At 28.5% G+C, this 17,076-nt stretch overlaps 1 protein-coding gene across 4 annotated transcripts in view; it reads left to right on the forward strand.

The window, feature by feature from the left end:
- LOC136987589 (nucleoprotein TPR-like) overlaps nucleotides 1–17,076 on the forward strand; it is a 172,043-nt gene that overhangs the window by 71,010 nt on the left and 83,957 nt on the right. For all 4 annotated transcript variants that reach the window (XM_067285348.1, XM_067285347.1, XM_067285349.1 and 1 more), the window contains exons 23-25: nucleotides 3,205–3,299; nucleotides 9,023–9,077; nucleotides 12,815–12,912. In XM_067285348.1, coding sequence (XP_067141449.1) covers nucleotides 3,205–3,299; nucleotides 9,023–9,077; nucleotides 12,815–12,912 — 248 coding nt within the window. The remainder of the gene's footprint in view (nucleotides 1–3,204; nucleotides 3,300–9,022; nucleotides 9,078–12,814; nucleotides 12,913–17,076) is intronic.

A 17,076-nucleotide genomic window follows, 5' to 3' on the forward strand; every position in this document is an offset into this window, starting at 1 on the left:
CAAGAGTGTAATTTTGCTAATATTTAATTACTTATAATATAATAATTATAATAAATTTGATAATAGATATAAGAGGAAAATGAAAAAGTATTAAAAATAATTTTCTACTTTCCTGGCTGTTCATATAACAGAGAAAACATGGCAATCAGTCAAAAAATGATTCCAGAGATTTATACATTTTTGAACTTAGGACCATGAAATGTGAAATGCAACAAAGCTGGGAGTTTTTCTTGTATAGAGGATGTTAATGTTTGTTTGTGTGTGGGAGCACAGTTTTTTCACACACTTCAAAGCTTAATATCTCCTATGTGTTTTGTCAAAAAGTTTTGAAATTTTACAGGGAGGTTTATGTATTGGGAAAATATTCCTAGAATTTTCAGGAAAATTAGTCAATTAATTCAGGAGATATTAAGAGAGTGGGAGCCATATCTCAAAAAGCTTCCAAGTTATGAAATTTTTTTTGCTTGTATGAATTTTTATTTTACCAAAAATTAAATGAATTCTTTTGAAAAGTTTTAAAAAATTATTTCCATTCATAATACTGACGTTATTCAATGTTTTTTTTATATAACTTTTGATAGAATAAACTAATTGAATTCTAACTTTCTCAATATGTATATATTAATAAAATAATTTTAAGAAATTGATATTTCTCCAACCCCAACTCAAGATCTGGGGTAAAAATATTAAAAAGAAAACTATTTTTTAATAAAATTTTTTGAGAGAAATATTTTTTTGTGTAATTATGATTAATTTTTATTGCATTAGACTGAAAGAACTTAATATATTGAAGAGGTAGAGGATGGTAGTACAGGAAATCCTTGTTAGTTTGAAATTCAAGGGGCAAAATAATTGTGACTTCAAATTATCTGAGATTTATATATTTCTGTATAATGTGCCAAAAGCCACATAACTGATGTAATTTATTAAGCAAATGGAATATGGCTACTTATACAGAATGCTATTTTCATTAATAATCTACATAAATAAAATATAAATGTTTGTTTGTTCAAAATCGTAAATCTCTGAAAGTTCTTCACTGATTGCTTTGAAATTTTGACATAATGCTGCATTCAAATACACGTGTTTTTATACACCTACATATACATGTTGAAATTCTCCCCTGTGGGGAGAGGGACAAAATTAAGGCTTACCGTGAAGAACTTGGCTTCTATTATACTATTTTAAATGCGTTTTTGATTGCGTTTTAATAGGGTATGTCAAGAGAATGTACACTAAGAAGGGATTTTTCGAGGGGAGGTTGTTAATACTTCCCGTGGGGGAAGTATTAACAATGAAAGTATTGACAATGGAACTGTTAAGAGAAAGTGACATGCAAGATTTACAAGCACAGATGCAGTTTTTTGTGGGAAATTGAACATATTTTTAGATCCATTACAAATTTATTTATTTATTTATTTATTTAGTCATACTGGGAAGAACCCGTGATGCGGGGAATACAAAAATCATTACATATACATTACAAACTAAACTAATATACAAATACAATTCATAAGTTATTACAGAGAAAAATAAAATATACATAAATAAAACAAACATATTATAAAAAGCGATATCAAAAAAAATATTTAAACAAAATATCCATATATAAAAAAGAAAAACAAAATTGTGGGGAAAACTATCCGAACAAAAAAAACAACATTATATAAAGAAATTAATTACACCCATCTATAAAACAATTACAAATTTTCTAATTAGTTGGAAATAGGGACCTAATTCTTGCATTCTGTGAAAACGAGTAAGATTGGCTATAATGTAATAATCTTAATCTTTGCTATTGTTACTTTTTGCAAGAGCAATACCAGGCTTATCTGCTAGTTAATAATAATAATGATATATATAAATTACATATAAACAGCATGTGTCTGGTGAGAACCTCACAGGTTGCCAGTATTTTTATTAAATGTAATTTTTAATTTTAATTATGCTGTGCCACCGCTAGAGGACTTTTTAACTATTTTACATTTTGCGGCGAATGGTAGCCTACAAAGAAAGGTTGACTTCGCCAGTGGAACTGTTATTGCCTCGTACAGCATGTGAAGGGACAAATTGGCTAGACTCATCTATGTATGTATAGTCAAATAGAAATATTTTTTCTGTAAATGTATAATGAGTAATTTGGTTTAAGCTCTTTTTCTGATTTTCACTCGCATATTGGGTCAAAATAATTATAACAAGCTTGGTCAAGCCAATCTGATAGCATGCTCCACAAAAGTGAATCAAATATTTATTTTGTTTAAAATAAATTTTATAAATTCTTGGAATCAGGTAGTAGTTGCGCATGCATGTGGACATACACATTAAATGGATTGAACGAGGCATACACATACACATGCACAATAAATGGATTGAACGGAGCACGTGCGTGCAAATCTAACAGATCCACATCCGAACGACGCACAAAAGTCGTAACATAAGCACTTCTCCGCTATAGTGCAGTGTGCTAGAAATGAAAATTTTCAACTTCTCTTCACTTACTGTTTTTTGAGAATTTTTCTAAATTTCTTCTTCATGTTGAACTTGTATTAAAGTTGAATTATATGAAGAAAAATCTTTTTTGATATTCTTTGATACTTTCTTATGTGGTCTGTCTTTTTCCCTTTTTTGCATATTGGAAGACTCAGTTTTATATTGAATGATGAAAGGGATTTGGATTGAGTTTAACTCTTGAACAGAAGAAATTATTTAATTTTAAACTCAGAACATTTTCCAAATAATAATTATTGTAAGCACAATTGGACAAATTATTTTCATCATTACAAAATAGCTAAGAAATAGTACAGACATTGGATTAACCTGCTGAAAAAATCACACCAACAACCTTAACAACCAATGGCTCGTCCATTGTTACTTCAAATTTCTGTCTTACACATTATTATACCTAATTAGTAAATATTGACATATTATTTTTATGCAATAATATAAATAAAAGTATTAATTTAAAAAAATTTCACTTGTAATTTGGAAATATATCTGTCCTGTACTTTCTTTTATTAGAAAATTCTTTACTTTGTTTTTTATTCTGTTAAAGAAAATATACCAGCATAATGGGAATATTAGGTTAATTCAAGCTTAAATTTTATTTAATTACTTCAAAATTTGAACTTTAACAATTGTTTTTTAAGTATTTATTAATATGAAATTTTCATCAATCATTAACCAAACTTTGTTTTATTTTTTAAGAACTGCAAGAGAAGACTAATTTGGCCGAGAAAAGCATAAATCAGTATCGCACTTTGGCCTCAGATTTGGAATTACAGTTAAAAGAACAGACTCGGGTAAATAAAATGCATTGTTTTTACTTTATAATAAATAAAACCATTTTAGATATGAGATGTGTTCAAAAAAGAAATGTGATATAAGCATATTCATGAAATTTTGCTAATAATATTTACCGTAGTACTTTATTAATATTATATAAAAATATTTTAATTTCAATAAAATGTTAAAATTTATGGTACTTTCTGGTTAGCAGGATGTCATTGAAATTTCTACTACTATTTTTTTTTAATCATCATTATTATTTATGAAATAACTTGGTAAATCATACAAAGTGATGTTTACAAATAAAGAATAATTTCTCTGTTATGGGGGAGATACAACTGGATAAAGGTGATTGCAGTTATGCAATTTTAATATACATAAGTATAAGTATTAAATAAAACTTAATTGCTATGGTTAACAATAATATATATGGATACATTGATTTTAGCAAGAACAGTGTATACAAGAATAGCCAAAATTATCCGAACAAAAGGAGCATTTATATATATTAATTAATTGTAATGAAATTTTGTTGTAATGAGATACGTCCCCTTCGAAATTTCTACTATTTTTAGCCAATATGAACTTTTATTTTGCAATTTTTAAATAAATCTGATTTTAAACATAAATTAAATAAATACATAGAATTTTTTACTTACAACAGAATAACAAAACTTTTCATTTTTTATGACTGGCATATCATTTAGGAGGCATAAAATTTGAGATGTCGTGTAACTTAGCTGAAAAAGCTCCCTGTTTAGAATGGTGTCTTCTCCACATAAATTTGGTAAGATAGGACTAGGTGATGACAAGAAGTACCACATTGTACTTTATTTCTCCATTTAGATATTACCCATAATCTTTCAACATTTTGTGTATGACATCCTGTTTCGGGATTGACAAAATTGAATTTATGATTGGCCTGATAATGATAATATCCAGCTTTTTCTAATTCTTTAGTACTGTAGGCTTTCCAAGTCTGAATATATTGTTGTTTTTTCAAGCACATGATTTTTTACTTCTTTCAGTAAGGTTTTTGCTGAATGGTTTGGAACTGAAACAAGAAAACATTTTTTCAACTCTCTACATAAGCCACCAAACGCCCACTGTTGCGGAAGGACGTGGCCGACATTATGCTTCCTGCGCGTGTACGTTGTTTCATCAATTTTGACAATCTTATTAACACCACCAATCTTTAAATTACAATGATTTATTAGGGAATGAACACAAACTTCTCTCATATAACTATTCCAGTCCACAGTAGTATAGTACATCGATTTAGGCCTAATTATTTGACACAATTCACAGGAAAAAAGTTCCAATGACCATAAATAGATAAAATGCATAGCATTTAAAAACAATATGCGTGATCCTACAAACCAGTTGTCGGTTCTAATTCCCTTCTTTTCACGACATGTTCTTATGTGACATCTCCATTTTGGACTTTCTGTTGAACAAAAATACAAAGACATTTGATGTTTATTACTGCACAGTCTTTCAGTATGCAAAATTCCTTGGTTTTGAAATAGAGCAATAGCACCTTTTTCGTCATTAGGAATATCCCATATTGTATATTCCATTTTCAAATATTTTTAAGAAAGCAACTAGAAAAAAACACAAACATGCTCCACAAACAGTAATCACTATGCAAGTAGGATAAACCACTCTTCTTGCCAATGCACAAAACCACTTTGCTTACATTTTGTGAAATTATCTGATGATGACATCGCATCATCAGATTTGAAAAAATTAAGAAAAAAATAAATAAATATTAAATAATCAAAATTATTAATGTAATAAAGGTTTATAAATAGTTACAAAAACAGATGTATAAAATATAATGAATTTTCAATCCTTTGGTGAAAAAAGCACATGATTATGCTAATCATTTTATTGAACTTAGAGTAAAGATAGCATGCATGTTAAATTCACAATCATCTTTCTTAAATTTTTAAATCCTAATAACAGAAATACAGTTTGAGCGTCGATAAGTGGAACCAATTGGGGACTGGGGTCCTTCCAGTTAATGATTTGTTCCAGTTTCCGACTTTGTACGAAAAAATACATTAACCTGTCCGATGTTCAAATTTTTCTCCGTTACGTATTGCTTCCTGTTGAATTTTTCTCCGTTGCGTGTCACTTCGTGTTGAATTTTCGTTGATTTTAAGCCTAACGAAAATTTTTATAATAATCATCGAGGTTATCGTATCGTTAAAAATTATTTCTGCATTTTGTACAAACAAAATAAATATATTAAAGAATATAAAAAACATGAAAATTATACTTTAGAAGTAAATTTAGTATCAAAAACATTCGATTCAGCACGACACAGTCCGACTGAAAATCGTTCCACTTTACCGACGTTCCACTTATCGACGCTCTACTGTAGTAAGTTTGCTTCCTTTTTATCTTAAAACAACTAATCTGTTGTAACTTAGAAAATTTCACACGAATTCACAATTTTGATTGCAACTGTTGACTGGCGTCCTGCTGACCAGAAAGTACCAAATTTATTAATATTAATGAAATACAATAATTAAATATTAATTCAAAACAGTTTTGAAACTGGTTGGCATTTGGTATTTAAAAATTGACTTTTACCGGTTTGCAGAAACTGGTTAACCAATTTTGAGAATTTCCAGTTTTTTGCTGGCATTAGGTATGAAGACACATGATGTTACGGATATCTCCAACTGTTTTGTAATCTGTTGAATGAACGATCGTTCTTCCATTCACATTAATAATTGATTGAGTTTTTTTAGTGCTCGTGTTGTTTCTTGCAATCTGAGGTTGTTCACTACGTTGATCATTGATTTTAGCAATTTGTTCACTTGAATAGTTTATGCCACTTGTAATAATTTCATTTTAATATATTCTTCCCCAAAAACTTGTTCTTTCCCAATTTAATGTGAAATTTTATGCATTTTCTCTGTTCTTCTACATCATCTATGACAAATTTTTAGATGTTTACTCACTCCATCTTTTCATAAAAATAATGAATTGTCACTAATAAATACAAAAAATGATCATGTGTAAATTACAAAAATTGTCTTTTAATATTTTTTGTTTTATATGTCCAGTCATGAAATTTATTGAATGCATCTTGTATTAAAATATTTCAAAATAGATCGTTTTAATTGATATAATGTTAATGATATGATATACATTTTAATTGATAATTTTTAATCAATGATTTTGTAATTTGTTTTGAATGTGATTATTAATTTCTTTAAAATAAATAAGTTGTTTGACTGGTTGTGAGTACAAAAGTTTAAAAATAGTACTTTAATTAGTTAAAATAAAATATGTAAATTTAAATATTCAAATATTCAAATCTATTAACATTTTATTTTAATTTTTTTGAAGTTTTATGGTTATTTTATTAATTTAATTTTGTTGATTCAGATATTCATAATACATTTATTTCTTGCTTTACAGATTTTAGTTTTAGCAACATTTGAACATAGTTTTCATTCATTATTCAGAATACTTTCACAATTGTAAATAAATTTTTCATACATCAAACCATTGATTTTGAGAACACATTCAACCAGAGTTTATTTTGTCTGCTTTTAAACTTTTGAAAATTAGGTGCATTTGCAGCACTTCATTTTTAAAATTATATTTCATTTATTGATGATAATTCAGTAATAATAGTAAAATTTAAAGTAATAAATAATAGTTTAAGAGCAAAGATAACTATGTGGTATTGGAAAACAAATTAAAGTAGAAACCATAGAAAATTGATGCAGTTGAACACAAATATTAAAAATTATTGTGTGTGTGTATGTTTTATACATACATTTTTATATATAACAAGTACCTTTATTTATGTAGTCTTTTTCTACATATACCGGGTGGTTATAAGTATCTATCTTTATTTGAAGCTGTTGGTAGCTTGACGGAATAACCCAAATGAAACCAAAATTGATGTGCTTACTATTTAAGGAGGGAGATGAAGAAAATAGAAACAAGAAAAAAATATTGCTGATTGACGTCACTGTAAAGTTTTAATTGTAATGTGTAATACAAGAAGAAAAAATTAAGGTGCAAAAACTGACGACATGCCAATATTTATTGGAAAATGTCAGTTAATGTGGTTATGCTGTGATGCTTCATAGGTTTCACAATACCAGTATGTCCATTGTGCCAGTACATACCAGTGTTCCAGGTCATGCACAGCCTGCTCAACTGTGGAATGTAATGCATCATGAGTGATGCTCCGCACACATTGTGATATGCTATCTTTTAAAGCACTTAGCTTTGAGATACCTTTATGGTACACGTTTGATTACAACAGCAATTGAAACTGCAGGTTTCATAGTATCCTCTATTGGCAATTTTTGTTTTCTTGTTCTGTTCTTAATTCCCTTCCTTAAATAGTAAGTATACCAGCTTTGGTTTCATTTGAGTTATTCTTTCAAGCTACCAACAGCTCCAAATAGAGATACTTATTTTATAACCACCCAGTATATATATAAACATGTAGATATAGAATATATAGAGGTGCTTGTTGTTGATAACATTCATTTATATCTACAAAAACTTTATTCATAAGCTTTATGATGATATATGTTGATCAAAATCACTGCACATTTTTTTAATTTTTGCACTGGTGTCAAACTTTACTTATACTGATAATGAAAATTATTTGTATTCATATTTTCCAACTTACAAAGAAAATGTATTTACTTTCTAAATTTTGTCTCTTAGTCATAAAATATTTAAAAAATATAAAAAATAACAATTTATTTTACAAGTAGTTGTTTTGACCCAGATATGGTCGTCATCATTATTTTTTAATCTTTACAAAAAACAAATTGAAATAATATTTTGTAGTGATTAAGCATACAATATCATTATATACAATTTTAAGTAGATCCCAATTCTTACCTGCATCATTTTGTTTGTAATGATCCTAATTTTGAGCATAGGTATGAGTAATGTTGAGAATGGATAAATTGACCAAGTGTATTAATACCACATTAAAATTTAATGCAATTCAAATCAAATGAATTTCTGGGCCTGTTTGATTGAGTTTTTTTTTCCACTCACTCTGTGGATACTAAGAGGATCTTTGTTTTCACACCCGTCATGGGTTTGGCCAGGTCCACAATGGATTTGGCCAAGTTTTGAAGAACAGGGTCTAACACATCCGGGACAGACTGCCTGTGGAAATTTTCTGGAATTGTTCAACCAGTTTCAATCCCAGGTTCCCCAAAGTAATTGGTCACCCTCTTAATTGCCTCAGACATCTGTCGGATTGAGAGTTAAGGGATGTTGGAAAATTACAGATGAGTTTAGAAAACGCATCGTAAATTCTAATGTAGCACTAAATCTTAAAAATGCAAGAGAACTTCTTGCCAAATAATGTTCTTTCTCTTTGGGAAAAAACACAGGTATTAATTTTAATGTAAAAAATATTAGCAAAAATATAATGAAATATTAATTAAGTAGATTAAAGTTATATCATACAAAAATGTATGTAGTTCCTATATACCATTCTAATATTTTACACACACAATAAATATAAAAAGTCAAAATCCATAAAAATTGAATTATGAATAATAAAAACATCATTTGTTATTTCTTACATATTGTAAATAAAAATCTAACAGAAACATAAAACTTTTAATAGTGCATCATCAAATAATCATAAAAAATTTTGTATTTTCTTAGATTGATTTTTTTTATGCTAGAATAATCATTTTTCACCTACCTTTATTTTTATTCATAGCTGAATGACAGTTTAAAAGAAGGAATAGAGAAATCTATAAAAGAGAAAGAAGAAGGTATGAAAATAAATTTTATTTTTTAATAGAAATTTGCATCTCATTAAGTATGCTTTGTATTAAATGTACAGTGCATAAAATTTAGTAATATCTGTAAGTACGATATTACATATATTGTAATTTAAAGATATAGCTTTTTTAGTAAAAGTTAAGTTAATGCTACAATAATTTAGAAAATTGCAAGTTTACTAATTAAAAATATGTTTATTCATTAATAATTGAATGTGTTAATACTATGGATATTCATCTAGAGTGCAAATGAAAAAGTCAATGAAAATGATTCCTTTAAAGTTTGTAAAATTGCAAAGATGAAAAGTTTGAAAAAATTTCAAAAAATAACTTTACTGTCTTTTTTAAGTTTTTTGTGAATTCTTTTCAAGTATAAACTTTTCATTTTGGTAGTTTTATAAATGTAATGTACCGTGCAACCAAAACTAAGTTTTTAAAACAAAAAAAAAGTGATGTTACACAAAATTAGGGTTTTATCAAGTATCTGACCTGGACTTACTGTATTTTACGGACTATAAGACGCACCTTAATTTTTAAGCAATTTAAAAAAAAAAAAATATCTATAATATGCTACGGACTATAAGACGCACCTGAATTTTGGAGGCAATTTTTCGAAGAAAAAAGTGCGTCTTATAGTCCGTAAAATACGGTAACTGGAAAGCAAAATATTATACAATGATCAAAAAATGACACTTATAATATTTATTAAGTTGAACAATAATATAAATAGACAACAATGATTATAAACAAGAATATTTCAATTCTTCAAACAAGTCAAGATCAATTATGTGCAAGCAAGAAAACAATTAATAAAAAAAAAATATATTATTTCCAGCTTGAGACACACAATTAATTAAATATCTATCTATATCAAATAAATTCAAAAGCAAGAAATACACCACTTACAAGCTAATCACTTCATCAAATGAATGCCAGACAATTTGGTCCACAAGAAGTTCACTTTTTGGGAGCTACACCACACTGTTGAATGGGTGTCATCTTTTATCTGCTACAAGTGTAATTCTGCACTAGCCTATTTACATGTTAAAGTGTTATGGGATCAGTCACTTATGTAAATGAATATTTGTTTGTTTTAATTTTGAATTTAGTATATTTTGGGGTTTTTTTGGAGTTTCCAGCTTTAAAAACAAAAAAAAGTTCCCAAAAGGAAAATAACTAAAAATAATGCCCAAAATATAAAGTAACAATCAGAGTTTGACTCCTTACAATGTAATTTTTAATAACACAACCTCCAAAAGAAATTTTTAACATTTTTGCATACTGAAGACAAGAAGCATACAAGTAAAGGTCAACTCTGCCACTAGAATTTTATTTCCTGAAGTGTGTAGAGAAGACAAAACAAAGATATTTTAATATATTGTCCTTTTTAAAAGTTGTTTTGTGAAGTTCTCAAAGTGACTTCTTGAAAGCTTTAATATTTTTTAAAATTTTGATGGTTTATAGCTACAGCATGATTAACACAATAACAAATAATCTCTGAAATATTTTTCAAATGTTGAGAAACTGTTGCTTTTTTCAACTACAGTTCATTTGCTAAACTATTAAATGTTTTATTCATGGTTACTGAAGAAAAAGTCCACTTAGAAAATTAACTACACATAATCATATGGTGTATTTTAAGCATACAGATTAAAACAATTTATTTTTATATTATTTACAAAGCTTTCAGGATTACATTTTTATTTTGATCATCTAATTAACTTCTTGCTGACTACATTCTTTCTTAAGTATAATTTCTTGCTAAAATTCATTGGGCTGCTTAGGTTTCATAAATTAGTTTCATATGTGTATCATTGGTTGTGTGAACTATTTTATGAAATTTACATTTTTTCTTTTCTATCTACTGAGTTATATGTCAATTCAAATAATTGTGTACTAAAAATAATTTATTTCATGACGGAATTTATTTTTGCTCTGAGTTGAGAACTAAAATTTTTATTATGAGCCAGATTCAGATACCCCACTGCTAGTTGGTGCAGCAAATGTCACAGTGACCAATAGATTAAGAAAAAGAAGATGGAAAACTGCCATAATTTCATCATTTTCTTTACTCTTCCAATGTCTGACAGAATAACTTATAGAAAAACACATGATTAAGTGACATAGGCATTAGCTCACTTCCTATTCTAATAAATTACCCCTTTGTTTTCAGAAACGAGTATATTCGGGGTCAACGCGTCTATAATCTAAAATATAAAAAAGAATAATGTTTAAAATTTCTATCTGAACATTTGCTTTGTTTTCATATATTACGTCATTTTTATTAAAATTGCTGTTATAATTTTTTAAATAATTTATTTTGACATTGAGTTTTTTAAAGGAAATGTCATGTGCATAATAACTGAAATTTTATTTTATGAAATTTCTTAATTGATTTTTTGAATAATGCTCATAAAGCACACAAACCAAAATATGTGAAATTAAAAATACATTTTTAAAATAATAGTAATATGTTTTATCTTTAAGGTAAAAGATTATTATTATGCATATTAATATTCTTGAATGGAATTTTTTCTTAAGTTAATAACAATATTTTTTATATAAACATACCCAGTGATCACAGTTAAAATACTCTATTCAGTGCTGTGTAGCAGTCCAAATTTGACCAAATCTGATGTGTTGACATTTTGAAACGCACGAAAAACATTTTCGTGAAACAATAATAATTTATACCAAAACTTGCTACCATGCAACTTTTGGCACGTCAAGCAACAAATATTTTATTTATACAAGACATTTTCTATACAGAGATCTTAGTGATGCAGAGAATACTATTCAACATGGCCCTAATTTTGAAGGTGTAAAACCTGAAGATGGATTAAGAATGTGTTCGACAGCCAATCATAATTGATTTTCTCTGATGATCCTCACATGTGGAGTGATACTGTCTTTTAAGTCTGCCAAATTTGCAACGTATCTTTGATAAGCGATACTTTTTAAGTGTTCTTACAACCAAGAATTACATATATTAAGATTCATGGAATGAGGTGGCCAGACAGTAGGAAATGAACAAGTAGTCACTCTGTTATGGATGAAATGCTGTCACAGAAATTACTTTACCTAACATTTGATATGTGGAGATACTTTATCTTGCATGAAAGTTGTCAACTGTGAAGGCATTGCTGCTGTTGCAGTTGGGATTTAACAAGTGTTGAGTATTTCTTGGTATTTCTGGGCTGTCACAAGCCCACCAAGACTAGCTTCTTTAAAGAAAAATGTCCAGGGATAAATGTGGTTGTGAATCCATACCAGACTATAACCTTACATGAGTTCAGTAGAATCTACTGGAGAGTAAGAGGGTTTCCTTTAGCCGAAATATGATAGTTACGGGTATTTGCTGTTCCATTGAGGTAAAACTGTGCCCCATTGCTACACAAGATTTTCTGTTGCCAAGACACATCAACTTCCATTCTGGTAAGAAAGATCAAAGAAAAGGTAAGTCAGGTTTTGGATAGATATTTCTGTAGACAGCATTGAATAGGGATATTTTAATTATGGTATATTTCCTTTTTATTTATGGAAAATATCTGTATCATTTTCATTAATTTTATGAACTCAGTTAATGGCTTATTTTTGTGTAATAGTTTTTGAATAGTATCAATTGCAAATAAAACGTAAATTTTATATCATTCTGTATACAGTTAATACCATTTCATGTGTAATAAAGTCAACTTAATCTTGATGTTTTTTAATAAATAAATTTTTAGCTCAAGAAAAACTGGAGCAGAAATTAGAGGAATATGAAAAACAGTGTAGACAGTTAATTCATGAAAATGTAACCATAACAGAAGAATCTGCAAACAAAGTGAGTTTTTCTGCTTAAAGTTGTAAGTTTTTATCAAATTTATTTATCACAAAGGATTTGTTAATAATAATTATTAGATTTTATAAAGTGCATTTTAAAAACTTTTTTAGCATTTGGTGAAAAATCAAGTTATCAAGTTGAAATTACATAGTAATATTCCAATAGTAATACATTGTTATTTCATAATTATGATAATGTTTTATTGCAGTATATATTAGCTGAAAATATAATAAATTATTACTACTTTTTACATTAATTTAACCATAAGCAATAATAATGAGTTGACAAATTTGTAGGCAGACAGATTTTTTTTTAAAATTTACTAAAATTGGGATACAATAAGTAAGATACGTATTTGTAACAAACTCATGAAACTATTTACTGAAAAGCAATATTATTTTATTAATGTACAGGGGTACCTTGACTTAAGAGTGTTCTAACTTATGAGTTTTTCGAGATATGAGCCGTCTCTCGGTCGATTTTTTGCTTTGAGTCGAGAGCTAAAATTCTTATTATGAGCCAGATTCAGATACCCCACTGCTAGTTGGTGTAGCAAATGCCACAGTGACCAATAGATTAAGAAAAAGAAGATGGAAAACTGCCATAATTTCATCATTTTCTTCACTTTTCCAATGTCTGACAGAATAACTTATAGAAAAACACATGATCAAGTGACATAGGCATTAGCTCACTTCCATGTTGTGTATGGTGCCACCGTCTCTCATTTCTAGAATTTTCCATCTTTTCTTTCTTCATCCATGTAGAAAATGCTGCAACATTTTCAAAACCAGTTTATTCCAGTACATTCTATTGTGTTTTTCATTATTTTTTTATTTATAAGTACATTTTTCTTATTTAAAAATGTTTGACAAAAAATTATGGTGTTTTGGGCATCCGGAACAGATTAATGGCATTTCAATTCATTTTGATGGGGAAAATTTATTTGACATATGAGTGACTTGAGTTACGAGTTTGTCACGGAACAAATTAAAACCACTATATTTAAATCACGTGTTCATTAAGTGTACAAGAAATGGCTTTAAAATGACACAATTCATTAAAATTCATTAAGTTGACAAATGTCAAAGCACAAAATTTTTGAATGAAATTAACAATTCATGTTTACAGAAAGATTTTCCCAGTGTTGATTTTAAAGAATTAATATTTTATTATTAACATTAGCTTGAAAGTTCTATTAATTTTAATTAGATTTTTATCCAAAATTTCCAAAAGTATTGAAGCCTGGACTAAAACTATTAGTGAGCTTATTCTGATTATTATTTATATATTACAAACACCTTTGAAGAGTTTCTATCATTTTCAGATATCAGATATGCCGAGGACAATACTAGTAGTGTAGAATTATTAAACTGATTGTTAATTTACATTAAATTAAATTTTCATGTTAAATTCATTGAGATAAAAATCTTAATCACAATGCCCAAATATTTAATCTTCTGTATAGGTTTAGAAAATTATTTCAAAACTAAATAATTAAATAAATTGCCATTTCACCTGTTTATCATCATTTTCTAAAATTTTTCCTCATATTGTAATAAACAATGATGGTGAAAATGGTCTCTCTTATCTAACTCTAAATCACGCATTACACTTTTGCTGCTTTCACATTACATGTACACTATTTTAGTCATAGGTATTTCCATCTGATGTACATTTAGCCTTGAAAGATTTCTCCAGATAACTTCTTTTCTCATCTAGTCAGATGTCTTTTGAGTTATTTTCATATTCTGGGTTTCTTACCTTAGGATTTATTATTGAGAAATTCAAATCATTTTTATTGATTTTGTTTGTTTGTTTGTTTGTTGAAGCCAAATTGTTTATTCTTCAGTTTTCCCTTTACCTGATTTCTCATTTCAACTTTCAAGTCTCTTGAAAATTTTCATTCAATGGCATAAAATAATATTTTTTTATAATTGCTAACCGCCTCCTTGAATGCATTTTAAAAATTGTCACTGTTTTTATTTCATTTCTTTGAGTTTTATTTACTTTTTTAAATTGAGTTAGTTTTAACAATTGTGATTCTTGTTTCTTCTACCACTCTTAGTAAGTAAATAAGTAGATCATCTATTCTGTGCAGTCTGCCATTTCTCATTGGCCTGCAGTTTTCAAATTATAAACCTATAAATTTAAACTATTATTCATTTCTTAATCTCAAAAGTAGAATTAAATGAAAAGAGAGACCAGATACCAGAAGCTTAAGACCAGAGGTCCCGATTAACTTTATATGAACTTTCAGTCTGGATTGGAAGGCATGTGATTTTAAAAAAAATAAAATATGATTAAAAGTTGCAGCCTGGCATTGCAACAATGTCACAATAATGTACAAACAGTAAGTATTTACTGTTTCTTTCACATCAGTTTTTAGAAAAATGAAATGTATCTCATCTGATATGTATTGTTGGGTCATCTCTTTCTTATCTTTGTGCCTTCATTTATTAGTTTCCAAAGTACAGTGATACCTCGGTTTTCGTCGCTAATCCATCCGAAAACAATCGGCGAAATCCGAAACCAACAAAAACCGAGGCAATTATTTCCATATGAATCAATGTAAATCCAATTAATTGGTTATAGACACTCCAAAATACATACCAAAAACACATTTTATAGAGAATTAATATAGCATTAAATACTAAAAGCAATAAGAAATTAACATAAAAGACTAATTAGCATAAAGATAAAAACATTAAGATTAAAGATAATATAATTAGCATTAAGATGAAAGCAATGAAATTGTTTGGCTAGACACGCAGGGTAATGTCTTGTCTTGTAGAAGCTAGTTGGACATGAGCTTCTAGCCTAAATCACTCCATGATAAAGTGTGATGTAATTGTCATGCAATAGTAGTTGTATGCATTTATGATGGTCGTATTGTGGGGAATAATGCCTTCCAAGAGGTCTGTTTAAGTGTAACTGCCCCTATTCAGGCATTACAGACATGGAGAAAACCTGGAAAACTACACAGCCAGCCCATCTTGGCGAAGTGCAAACCCATGACCAAACTCCCAGTGTTCGGGGAACAGAAACTTTGGCCAATGGTGGGCTATTGCGGGGTAAGCTCACACAACGAGAATAACGTCACACCGAGCTGGAAAATGCGTGGGTCGCCCTTTGTTTTCGCAAAATTAGCAGCGATATCACTTGGGCCACTGATGAAATCCGAGACAGATTTTTCACGAAAAAAATTGATGAAAATCAAAACCGACAATAACCAAAGTCAACAAAAACTGGGGTATTACTGTAATCCTTTCAAAAATTTTATTTTTATTTTATTGATGGCAAATTGTTCATCAGAAATCAAAAACTAGTTCATCATTATCTTTCCTTTTAGTTTTTATTAATCCTTGAGCTCTTTATTATTATTAATCATTACTTTTATATATATCCTCCTCAATATTCTCTGAATTCTTTCTGACATTTTTATTCTAATAATTTAATCTGTTTTGTTTCATTCAGATATTGTATGAAAATATATAACATCTGAATGCCTTGTTCTTTCTTAACCTATCCCGTGTTGAAATTTTTCTTCGTTGCGTGTGGCGTCATGTTGAATTTTTGTCAATGTTAAGCCTAACAAAAAATTTTTTTTTAAAATAATAATCCTGGCTACTGTATCATTAAAAATGATTTTTTTTATTTTGCACAAACAAAATAAATATATTGAAAAATATAAAAACAAAAAAAATTATATTTCAAAAGTTTGTTTTAATATAATAATTATGATGCATAGCAACATCTAGTATCAAAAACATTCTGATGCAGAAACGAGTATATTCGGGGTCAATGGGTCAGGTGAAATGAGGTCAACACAAAAATACTCGGGAACAACACAGGACAGGTTAATAGCTTGTGTCTGTGGTTTGTTCTTTCCACCATCATGTTTTATCAATTTTTTTTTTCCTTCTAGCTTTCTCATATATCTTCTCTACTATCTCTCTGTACCAGTGATGTTTTAAATTTGTTCTAGTCTTCCTCAACACTTGGTCCTGCTTTTAAAAAAATTTATGATCTGTTTTCTTTAACATCCAGGTTATTTTCCCCTTTCATCTTTGTCATCTAATCTACAGTTGTGCTATGATTATGCTCGCAGTCAACAATGGAGTTACTTTTGCATCTCTTTGATCTAGCATGGCACACTGTAGGGTT

This window comes from Centruroides vittatus, unplaced genomic scaffold, assembly GCF_030686945.1.
Source record: "Centruroides vittatus isolate TY-2023 unplaced genomic scaffold, ASM3068694v2 scaffold_2520, whole genome shotgun sequence".
Taxonomy (NCBI): domain Eukaryota; kingdom Metazoa; phylum Arthropoda; class Arachnida; order Scorpiones; family Buthidae; genus Centruroides; species Centruroides vittatus.